This window comes from Saccostrea cucullata, unplaced genomic scaffold, assembly GCF_032062105.1.
Source record: "Saccostrea cucullata isolate Sc308-1 unplaced genomic scaffold, CSIRO_AGI_Scuc_v1 ctg15839, whole genome shotgun sequence".
In the NCBI taxonomy this organism is placed as follows: Eukaryota; Metazoa; Mollusca; class Bivalvia; order Ostreida; family Ostreidae; genus Saccostrea; species Saccostrea cuccullata.
In genome coordinates this window covers 1-12,673 of record NW_026918184.1, presented here as the reverse complement: position 1 = coordinate 12,673, position 12,673 = coordinate 1, and the positions used below count along the sequence as shown (strand labels likewise).

The 12,673-nt window shown below is 34.8% G+C and overlaps 2 protein-coding genes across 2 annotated transcripts; one reads left to right on the top strand and one right to left on the bottom strand.

Moving 5' to 3' along the window:
• Positions 1-350: 350 nt before the first annotated feature.
• LOC134258914 (tRNA-dihydrouridine(20) synthase [NAD(P)+]-like) lies at positions 351-961 on the top strand (the record flags this gene model as incomplete). The annotated part of the gene is made up of 2 exons (XM_062741519.1): positions 351-438; positions 572-961. Coding segments are annotated over 2 exons (448 nt in total), but the record flags the coding sequence as incomplete, so codon positions are not given.
• Positions 962-1,070: 109 nt separating this feature from the next.
• Positions 1,071-12,669, bottom strand: LOC134258904 (phosphatidylinositol glycan anchor biosynthesis class U protein-like; the record flags this gene model as incomplete). Its single annotated transcript, XM_062741508.1, has 10 exons — positions 1,071-1,394; positions 7,269-7,411; positions 7,584-7,708; positions 7,995-8,138; positions 8,426-8,583; positions 8,825-8,922; positions 9,262-9,362; positions 11,775-11,878; positions 12,401-12,463; positions 12,592-12,669. Coding segments are annotated over 10 exons (1,131 nt in total), but the record flags the coding sequence as incomplete, so codon positions are not given.
• Positions 12,670-12,673: the final 4 nt, after the last annotated feature.

The window sequence follows — 12,673 nt, the reverse complement described above, 5'->3', positions numbered from 1 at the left end:
TTTCAGTTCTGATCTGATATGTACTATGTACTTTTTCCTAGCCAATTGCTCAGGTGAGCGATGTGGCCCCTGGGCCTCTTGTTTCTCCAAAATTTTTCTTTTTTAAACATTGAATTATAAACTTCTTTTGTAGTTGAATCGCAGGTGTATATGCTTACGTTTTGCAATTAAGTAATTAAAAATGTTGGTTATTTCATTTGCTTAATGACAACAAGACCCAGATGTCTAGAACTTAATGACAAATAGCTGTTAACTTTTCAAGACTAAACAAGAGCATTTTCCGACTTGCAAAAACAATGGTACGTGTACGTGCACACATTCTACATTTAAAAATTTTCTTTTTTCTTTAGGAAAGACTTCTCCATCAAAATAAGCCCCAAACTTAAACTGTTTGAGTGGACCAAATCTAAAAATATCAACAAGCCAGTCTATATTACTGTAAGTATTCCACAAACATTCAGAAAAATGTGTTCAGTCCCCTCTCATTGATGTAATGTCTGATTCACTAGAAAGATATTTCTCACTAGATTACTCACTATGTTCATGTTTTTCTAATTAATTTTTTTTCCAGACTGAGAGAGCTGTGGATAGGAACTTTAACTGTGTGCTTCATCTGAACAACAATGAGTTCACGACCCCTTACTGGGAGAAGTCCAAACAGCTGGCAGAGCAGGCCTCTGCTGCCGTGGCAACCACAGTGCTGGATATTGTTGACGGCCGTGTAGAAGAGCCCTCAGAACAGTTAGAAAAATGTCGAGTTCAGTGGCTGGGGCTTAAAATTGATAAAAACTTGATCAACATTGACAATGGAAATCAGGAAAACTGTGACAAGGGGAAGAACTCTAATATGTCTCAGTCTGCAAAAAGAAAATGTGACACTGATATCAGTGAAAGAAATAAAAAAGTTTGTCCTGATGAAAATGCTGGCTAATATTTAGCTAGAAAAACCATATTTCTATTCAGTTCCTTTACTCTTTTTACCGTTCTTTTTGTTTTGTTTTGTGTTGCAAACTTTCTGGAGAGTAATATTTATTTATGAAAAAAGTTGTGACAAACATAACATACATGTATTCTTATTTATACATTTTTATTTGTAAGATTCATAGACATGTCGATGTTTTAACAGCATAACTTATATTTGTATAAAAATATGTAGAACAAAAATTGTCTCTATTGTGTACAAGCTTCAAAAAAAAGAGAGAAATGAGTTTCAAAAACATATACAAACACAATAGAAAGAAATTGCACTAGTCTGTTCTGTTATTTGAATTCTTGGTTTATGAGTCTAAGATGATCTGGGCATCTGTCCCATCAGAAAGCTTGTGCTTGTCTCCATTCAGGAGGTAAAATTCCCTCTTCAGAAAGGCAAACAGCAGATCAGTAGCCATCAAAATCTATTAAAACGGCAAAAATTTAATATTCATTGGTCAATGGTAAAATTATTTAAACTTTTTTTCCTTGTGAGAACATGCAGTTCTTTTTATCTCTAAAGGATTAATATTTTATCCTGATAATAGAACTTTAATCAGTGATATACAGAACATGTACAAACATGAGCATGTGAGATTCTAATTCTCACAAGACATGGCCATAAAACTGAGACAAGCTCACCTTTTATCTCAGTCTCACTCTTACAAGGGAATTCATAATGGAAAGGTGAGACTTAGTTGAAATGTGAGCTCATTTAAGTTTTATGACCCTGTAGCCAGGTTAAGTAATGACCCTTTATGAGAAGAACAAAAACACTAGGTGTAATCAATGAATATATGTCATTATTGTCTAGGTTGGAAAATAAAAATAACTAGATGCTGTCATGAGACAGTAATACCCGCACTAAGGTGTTTGCCTCTAAATGCACACTTCTTCATATTGGGCTTTACCACGGAAAAAGTCAATATAATTCAATAATTTACATAATACATGTATTCTTCAAATTGAGCATAATATGCTCAGGTGACCATGTAGCTGCAGATCTGCAGCGTTATGGTTTTATATATTTGTCTTTGACCATAACGCTACAGATCCCCATATGCAAAAAAGGTGCAATTTACGGCGCAATATTTTTTTGCGCACTTTGGGCAGAATTTCTCCACTGTCTAGCCTTGGTCACTCCACTACCCTTCCCTCTCTACTTTTAGACACATTCTGTAGTCAAAATGTATATTTTGTCCACCTCTCAGCCATTTATAGTCATCTCTACAGGCAATAAACCCGCTTGATTTGAATTTTATGCAATCTAACAAATAATTTTAATCAAGCGAGTTTATCTCGTGTAGAGACGAATATAAAACGTTTGGAGATGGATAAAATATACAGATTAGTTAAATAATGTGCCTAGAATTAGGGGGTGAAAGGTAGTAAATTGACCGATGCTGGAAAGTGAAAAAATTCTCCCCAGAAGTGCGCAAAAAAATATTGCACCGTAAATTGCACCTTTTTTGCATTACAGGATCTGTAGCTTTATGGTCAAAGACTAATATATAAAACCATAACGCTATACAGATCTGCAGCTAGTGACCATGTTACCCATGGGCCTCCATCTTATAGGTATTTCATATTCTTTATTCATTACCAGTCGGAAATTAGACAACAGAATTAAATTAATGATGTAAATTAGGTTTGATAAGGGGGGGGGGGTGGCACATAATTGGAACTTTTAAATATATTTTCTCATATAGATTAACAACAAATAATATTATTCAAATTAGTGTAAAGCGTTTTTGATGAATTTTTCAAAATGTGCAAAGTTTATTTATATTTGATTAGGCAGAAACTTCTTGAAAGCTGCCATATACACAATCAATTTAGTCAACCCCGACCCCTCTCCCATCAACACACACACACAAACACACCTTATTTGCCTGTTTTTGGAAATAGGCCTAGATGGCAAAGTTAAAATAAAACATGTTTTGTAAATGATAATTTTCAATTTGTTCTTGCACTATACATGTATCTGAACACCTGCATCACACTGGGCTTGCGTCACGTACCCAACTTAAGTACTAGTTTTACCACTGGCATTATCATTTTAGATTTCACTGCACGTGCAGTAGGCTACTAGTGTGCATCATTGCATATATGTCAGTAGGAATTATTTTATTTTGTGTTTTAACTGGATTATATTTCATGAAGATAACAGTGCCTAAATAATGACAATCGGTAAGTACAAGTTTTGGTATAGATTTGGGTAAAATAGTCTGAAATGCAACCGGTTAGGTTCAGCATCGGATGACCTTTGATCCTTTAAACTTACAATAGACGAATTTCACAATCTGAAGAGTTATCCCCCGTTATCAACGTTACATTCAGTTACAAGATCAGAATTTTTTTTCTGGGAGGGAGGTGGGGGGCGGGGGGGTTTCCAGACCAGAATTAGCCTGGTTCCCTGTCCCTGTTTTGCTTTATATACTCCGCGTCACTAGGGCCAGGTGGAGTACAATGGAATCCACCTGGCTCTCCTGCCTTGGCAAGGATGAGAGAGGGGACCAGGCTAGACCAGAATTTCCCGAGAAGCAAAAAAAAAAGAAGTTATGGTTGGGTCTCTTTTCTAGGGTGGAGGGACACTTAGGGCATCCAAAGTCATTTTTATTTCCTCCAGTATATATTATAGTCCTGCAAATTCCAAGGGGGGGGGGGGTGTTGATGGGGGGATCTCCCAATCCACTTCCCTGTCCCTGTAATGACAAATGATCATGTGACTCCTAAATAGTAGGAAACTTTTTCCATTTCACTATATATAATTTTGTTTCTTGTGTTATTATGTTATGTAAATTTAATGGTATAAAGGTTATGAACCCCTAGAGGTCATCCCCACTTTCCTAATGAGCTGAAATGTTCACAATATGACTGCATTAAATTGAATAAAAGTGCATCAATGATAAGATTACTTGACATTTTATTCATGATTTTGTGTCAACCTATCTTCCTAGAATTAGGAATGAAAATCATTCAGAGACGGACCACATTAAACTATTTGTATAAACATTTTTTTTAAATGTAAAAACAAGTAGTAGTTTGCATACATGAACATTGAACAGGGGTCTGGGAAGGGGTGAGGGGAAGGATCGAGTTAATATTTCTTTATATACGCCTTAATGGTTGAAAACTCCTAAAATGAATGTTGACCTCAAATCTAACTTGTCCTCATTATTTTTCAAGTGGTGGTGTCTCCATATGAGTGAAAAATACCTGAGAGGGATGTTTAACAACAAACAAAATGACATAAAAACACAATATTGATTTGCGTTAAGAAATATGCAGGGGATTTTTTCCATCATAAATCTTCTTCTCAAGAACAGCAAGGGCATTATTGTCCACCATTTTGGGGAAAGGGAGGGGACATTAAATCTCATTTGTCTGTCAGTCTGTCCATCTTATTTACAGCTAGTATGTGCATCTGTCACAATAAATTTAACCTTGGTCATAACTTTTGAATAATAAGAGATTGTGCTTTCATATTTGACATGTGCATTACCACAAAACTTTCTAAATACACTATGATTTTTTAACCGAAGTGAGACCTTGACCTTAAAGTTTTACCTACTTTCCAAAAAATAACATTTTAAATTGATCATTTTGAAAGAGAAAAGAAAGGGCATTCAAATTATACATGTTTATTACATGTGAAAAGACTTTTCAAAATATATCATGACTTTTGACTCTGTGACCTTGACCTAGAAGTTTAACCTACTTTTCAAAAATATTATATTGTATATATAACTTTTGATTCAAAAGAGATAGGACTTTCATATTTGACATGTACATTACCTGCAACAAAATGTTTCAGAGCATGCTATGATTTTTCCCCTTTGACCCAATTTTCAAAAATTGATATATGATAGGGGTGCATATTTGACACACAATCTGCCATAAATTATGGCATCCCATTCACTAAAACACAGAAAGCAGAGGACTACAATTCTTTGAATTTGCTTGTATAATCTTGATAGATGGAAACATCCTCATATAATGTAGATTCAAGTTTTTTATGCCACACCATGATTAGGAATACATACATGTATAGTTTTTGTCATGTCCGTCCTCCACCCTTCCATCTGTCTTTCCATCGGGCTCAAAGAAACTTTCTAGATATTTTTATCAAAGTTCATATGTTGATGCATACTGATGTAAATATCCACCGGCAGCAATATTTTTTGACTTTGACTTTTCCTTTGACCTTCACATAACTTTTCTTTAAATTAGTGTTTAGCTTTATTTTAAAGAAACCGTTCAAGTTGTGTAATGAAACTGCACATGATGATACATACTGATGTAAGCTTTACAATGCTTCACTCTTTTTTACCTTGATCATTCCTGTGACCTTGACCTCACTTTTCTAAAATTAATGTCTAGAGCAGTTTTGAATAAACAATTCAAGATATATTTATCAAACTTCATATGCTGATACATACTGCTGAGAGCTATTAATACATCAACTCATTTTGACCTTGTATTTTCCTTTGACCTTGACCTCACTTTTTAAATTATGTGTTTATCTAAGTTTTAAATAAACCATTAATTATAGTTTTATCAAACTTCATATGCTAATAGTAAATTCATACTGATGTAAGCTTTTCAACTGCAACAACATTTTGGCCCAAACCTTTCCTTTGACCTCTCTTTTTTTTTTAGAAAAGGTGTTAAGCTCAGCTTCATTAAATCATTCAAGATATTTTTATCAAACATAATATGCTGATATGTATTAGTGAAGCTACTCACCTGCATCAAAAACTTCACCTTGCACATTCCTGTGACCTTGACCTCCATCCTTTTTAATTTGTATTTCGCTTAGTTTTAAAGAAATGATTTAAGACATTTTTAAAACATCATATTTCGACCCCCATTTGACTCTCCAGGGCAAAATCAAAATTCCAAAACCCTGCTGTACATCAACATGACACTACCAACCATCTCCTAAAAGTTGATTAGGCTACTGTGTAAAATGTAAGAGGAGTTCAGGGAAGACGGGGCTTTTTGCATAAAAAACGTCATTTTTCGACCCCCATTTGACCCCCCGGGGCAAAATCAAAATTCCGAAACCTTACTGCACATCTACATGACACCACCAACCATCTCCCAAAAGATGATTAGCCTACTGTGTAAAATGTAAGAGGAGTTCAGGGAAGACGGGGCTTTTTGCATAAAAAACGTCATTTTTCGACCCCCATTTGACCCCCGGGGCAAAATCAAAATTCCGAAACCTTACTGCACATCTACATGACACTACCAACCATCTCCCAAAAGATGATTAGCCTACTGTGTAAAATGTAAGAGGAGTTCAGGGAAGACGGGGCTTTTTGCATTAAAAACATCATTTTTCGACCCCCATTTGACCCCCCGGGGCAAAATCAAAATTCCGAAACCTTACTGCACATCTACATGACACCACCAACCATCTCCCAAAAGATGATTAGCCTACTGTGTAAAATGTAAGAGGAGTTCAGGGAAGACGGGGCTTTTTGCATAAAAAACGTCATTTTTTCGACCCCCATTTGACCCCCCGGGGCAAAATCAAAATTCCGAAACCTTACTGCACATCTACATGACACCACCAACCATCTCCCAAAAGATGATTAGCCTACTGTGTAAAATGTAAGAGGAGTTCAGGGAAGACGGGGCTTTTTGCATAAAAAACGTCATTTTCGACCCCCATTTGACCCCCGGGGCAAAATCAAAATTCCGAAACCTTACTGCACATCTACATGACACCACCAACCATCTCCCAAAAGATGATTAGCCTACTGTGTAAAATGTAAGAGGAGTTCAGGGAAGACGGGGCTTTTTGCATAAAAAACGTCATTTTTTCGACCCCCATTTGACCCCTCGGGGCAAAATCAAAATTCCGAAACCTTACTGCACTTCTACATGACACCACCAACCATCTCCCAAAAGATGATTAGCCTACTGTGTAAAATGTAAGAGGAGTTCAGGGAAGACGGGGCTTTTTGCATAAAAAACGTCATTTTTCGACCCCCATTTGACCCCCCGGGGCAAAATCAAAATTCCGAAACTTTACTGCACATCTACATGACACCACAAACCATCTCCCAAAAGATGATTAGCCTACTGTGTAAAATGTAAGAGGAGTTCAGGGAAGAAAAGTGTGACAGACGGACGGACGGACGGACATGAGTAACAACAATATACCCGAACTTTCTTTAGAAAGTGCGGGTATAATCAAAAACTTGATTGTGCATATGCATGTTTCAATGAATATTGTTTGTCAAAAGGGGTCAACATAAGAAAATCGATGTCTGCAACCACTTTACCTGTGCTGTAGAAAATGCAAGAGATATGGCAAAGTAAAAGTTGGCATTAGCACTTCCAGCATAGATCCATAGGTAATACTGTATAGGTGCAAACACGGTGGTGACTAGGAACATACAGACTGTCACAAAAGTATTCCTCATATCTGTAAAAACAAAGAGCAATATGAAATTCCAGTAGATAACGGTATACACTCTCTTTGCTTCACTTAAAAAAGAATGTTATAATTTTTAATTACATGCATCATAATTTTTATTTAATATCTTAGCAAAGTATAAATACATGTACCAGTGCATGCAACTTGAAAGGTAACGTACATTTAAAAACATGTTTCCATAAAGGGAGTAAAGCAATCACGAGACCCACATCTCCGTAGCCTGGGTAGGACTTGAAGATCCCAATGGTGTACAGCAGTGTGTAGAACAGGAAGGTGGGGTGTTCTCTAAAATACAATGCATGTGTAACACTTCAACGTCTTGAATGCAGTACATATCTTATTTAAATTCATTGTCTTCATAATTCTATATGCACACAGAAAATATTTCTAGGATGTTTGTGTGGTTTAAGGATAAAGTGCATCTCAAAATTGTTTTTTCATTCTTTGAATTTTGTTTTTAAATTACAGTACACCTCTTTGAAGAACAGGGTAGGTATGTACATCATTTTCACATGATTTTTAAATAAAATGACACATTCTTAAGTTTTGTTTACCATTACCCATGTTTTACCTTAGTCTTATTGCAAGTGGAATGGTGTATATCACAGCATTTATTTGAAAAACACAGATGAAGAATGTTCTAAAATGCTCAAACATCTCAGTGAAGAAGTACCAGAAAAGTCCCAGGTTTGGAGTCAGATCAGGAACACCCAGACTGAAATTCATGTGGAAGAATCATTTAATATACAGTAGAACTTCAATATCTCAAATATTCACATTTAAAATGAACACTTTTAAAAACCATACTTTTATAACTGCACTACAGGGGTGTACATTTATATAAAAAAATAGACATTTATCTACATGTATAATGTTGGTAATTTCAATGATTTTGCATTTCTTTATCGCTCTGTTTTTATTTATCTATTTGCTGCCAAGTTACTTTGGTTATATAGAGAAACATTCATGTTTGATAATATTTATTCTAAGAATGCTGCTCACATGAAACCATATGTGGACGGTATGAATTCCCATGAACCCACGAACAACATGGAGAAGAGTAACATTAGAGCCACTGCTATAAACGTGATACACACTATCTGGAGGTATCCCGTAATGGCTGCTGAATCTGTGAAGCTCATCTTTTCTTTTCTAGACATCTGAAAACAAGCACTGTAATCTAACCCACATGACATTAAAGGTGTTAATTTGTTTTAATTACCTTTTATTAAACATTAAATTGATCTACAAAGTTATAACAAACTGTAAATTTACTGGAATCATTCTATGCATTTTTTTCTTGCTTTTATGAATATATTGTTGCATGCCATGGGTTTTGATCCACACCAAATCCTGGGGTGCATTATGGCTTGTGACAAATTGAACAACTTAGGTACCAACCAACACTGAATATACTGCAACAGGCACACAAAGAATTATGGGATACATGGAGATGTATGCAGCCAAGGCAACAAAAACTGCAGATATTATGGGATTACCTGTAACAAATATGTGTACATGTATTTCAAGATTGCTGACATAAATTTTCCAGTGAGAACTGTCAAAGTCATTTTAAGTAATGCAAAACTACCTGTTTACTAATTTAACAATGGATGCTATAACAGGCAACTTTTGATAACTTGAAGTCAATGGGACTGAGAAAAACTTCAAGATATCCCAGGATTTGAGATATCTAGGACATTTAAATACTTCAAGAACAAAGGAGTTAGGACTTTTAAATTAATTGGATATACCCAAGGTGTTTGAGATATCGAAGCTAAACTGTATCTATAAATGGGACTACATAAAGGTCCTGAATATGAATACGTGTAACTGACCTTTTAACATATAATACAGGGCAAGAAGGATTACAATGTTGTTGAACACGGCAGTGGACTTTGCCAGGCAAGTAGCTACGCTGTACGGATTGAAGGAAAATCTGCAATATATAAACACATCAAGCTTTACCACAAAAAAAAAAAAAAATCATATTTTAAATATCAATTTTTCAAATGTCCACAGCAACAATATTCTTTCAATACATGCACAACACAATAAAAGTCTTTTTATTTGTAATGATAAATCCATGACAATGAAACATGTGAATTTATTCCACCCTTCACCACTTTCAATTTGCCCTATGCTACTTTGTTTCAGAAGAGGCATGTGCACCTGTATATGTGCAGTGTACATGTTGATCAGACCACTACTCAATTACTATAACATCAATGATTTAGCTCCATAATTTTATAAAGAAGGTGAAGCTTCAAGTCATTGATGTTGTTTCAAACATCTACATGCCTATACACATTCTTTGGGTAGCTATTTTATATGTATAACATGTATATGCTGTTGAACTATACTCACCGTCAATAGAAACGCAAAACCCTAATTTTAGGGATGAAAATTACATACGGGATATAACTATGTACCAAAAAAGTTAGGACATCTTTTACTTTGCCAAATCAGTTATTTAACGGTTGAATGATTTTCATTCCATTACCAGAAGTTGATTTTTAGCCCCCTGAACAGAAATCAAAAATTAGCATTTTCAATAAAATTATTGACAATATTTTGGGTTTTCAAGGTTTTGTACCTGTTAATTATAAGTCTTGTACTAAAAGTCCGGAAAAAATACCCTTCTTTCACTTCCGGATGTGATGCCTGTATTTCCTCAAGGTAACTGAAAGCACGCATTTTCATTGCTTATGTTGGAAATTTTCAAAATAAAGAAAAGGGAGAGCTACAGATGCAAATATACACTACATAATGACTTTTCGGGCTCATGTGTTTCAAAAGCATGAATGACAGTTCCTTGACCGGAAGTCCAAGGGTTACTACACTACGCCAAGTTAGAGAAAATTTGACCTCAGTATCTGTAAAACAGGCATTAAAAAAAGGACAAGAATATTTATTTCGCTCAGATTAAGATATTGATAAACTTAATGCATGGTAGAATTCGGGCTAGTTATGTTGTACCTGACGGACTAGCACGTTTTAATTGAATGGTCGGAAGGGGGGATGTTTTAAAAGTTATGTGTTACTTTCTAAGGTCTAAAGATAAGATTAAGAATGAATACATAAATGTAAAAAGTAAATTTACAAAATAATGATACTTCATTTAAACTTTAAATGTTATCTTTAGACCTTAGAAAGTAACACATAACTTTTAAAACATCCCCCCTTCCGACCATTCAATTAAAACGTGCTAGTCCGCCATGTACAACATAAGCAGCCCGAATTCTACCATGCATTAAGTTTATAAATGTCTTAATCTGAGCGAAATAAATATTCTTGTCCTTTTTTAAATGTCTGTTTTACAGATACTGAGGTCGAATTTTCTCTAACTTGGCGTAGTGTAGTAACCCTTGGACTTCCGGTCAACGAACTGTCATTCATGCTTTTGAAACACATGAGCCCGAAAAGTCGTTATGTAGTGTATATTTGCATCTGTAGCTCTCCCTTTTCTTTATTTTGAAAATTTCCAACATAAGCAATGAAAATGTGTGCTTTCAGTTACCTTGAGGAAATACAGGCATCACATCCGGAAGTGAAAGAAGGGTATTTTTTCCGGACTTTTAGTACAAGACTTATAATTAACAGGTACAAAACCTTGAAAACCCAAAATATTGTCAATAATTTTATTAAAAATGCTAATTTTTGATTTCTGTTCAGGGGGCTAAAAATCAACTTCCGGTAATGGAATGAAAATCATTCAACCGTTAAATAACTGATTTGGCAAAGTAAAAGATGTCCTAACTTTTTTGGTACATAGTTATATCCCGTATAAAATTTTCACCCCTAAAATTAGGGTGTTGCGTTTCTATTGACGGTGAGTATATATACATGTAGTTTAAAAGTTGTAGTTGTTGTTACATGTACATATTGTTGAAATTGCTAAATAAATGGTGTAGGAGAAAGGGTGTAGGGGTTAGAATCACATCAATAAATTGTTTTTGTGCTGCTGATCTAAACATTTTGAAGTTACTGTTAATAAAGTATCTATTTTACATGCTGTATTTTTTGGTAGCCATTACTCTTACTTTCCTTGATGGAATAATTTGCACACTTGTTGTCATTCTACTTTTGTTACATGTTCTGGATACTGTTAGGATTGCTATCAGTCATGCTTTCAATCATATTGTTGTTCAGGTAGAAGAGTGTCTAACAAATGCTTTTGTTATTGGGTGTTCTTGCATATGTTGAATCATTTAGATTCATTTATCAGTGCACATTTACATAGGGAACATGCCACCACAAGGAGAACATAAGGAATTGCCTCCCTTTGACTATTCCATGCCATTTATGGTCTTCTTACAATGCACCAAGAAATCAGATATAAGAAACTTACGCCACTGTCACATAGAACTGAAGATCCCAAACATCTTCCCTTCGAAGTAAAAACTTTTTGGCATCTGGGTGGAAATCTTTAACTCTTGATGCCTGTCTTTGGAGCTGTATATATTCAAAATTACAAAACACTTGAAATTTACTGTAAAATCACATATTTTCCTGGGATTAAATTTTCGTGGTTTGGGTAAAAACTCTTGGTTCGTGGGGATTTGAATTCAAGGATGAAGAATTGCTGAGTAGTTATGTATGTAACATTTTGCATTTTGTGGTGGACATAAATTCGTGGGTCTCTTCAAATTAAACCCCCATGAAAATTTGTGATTTTACAGTAAGTGTCTATCTTATTTTTAAGATATCACTTTCACTATCACTTTACGAAACATATATATTTTTGCCATGTTTGTGTATCAATTTAATTCCCCCAAATTTTTATTTCTGGTTTGCTTTTTTCAAAATTTGTATGAGTGACATACTCCATAGTATTGTCATATTTACAAATTCCTGCATCAAAATTATTCCTGCACTACAGCATAAGGTTTACAACTTTTACTGACTGTTCATACTGTCCAACAACTAAGATGTACTGAAGAGGAAGCAGTAAATGTTATATAATACATTATTTACCACATATCTTCCAAACTGGTTAGATATACGGAGCAGAATCATTCCTTGGATGATATCCAGTAGCTAGAAAGAAAGAACAGTTTATCAATAATTCATCCTATTGCAAAGTAGTCATTTTTTATCATATTCAAGAGAAGTTTATTATTTAAGAGCCCATTGTAAAGATATAAGTATCATTTATAGGATCTTACCACAAATATAAGATTAATGGTATTTGGTGAAAACCTACTGATGAATCCAAGAACTTTCAGCATCAAAGGACTCTGAAAATAA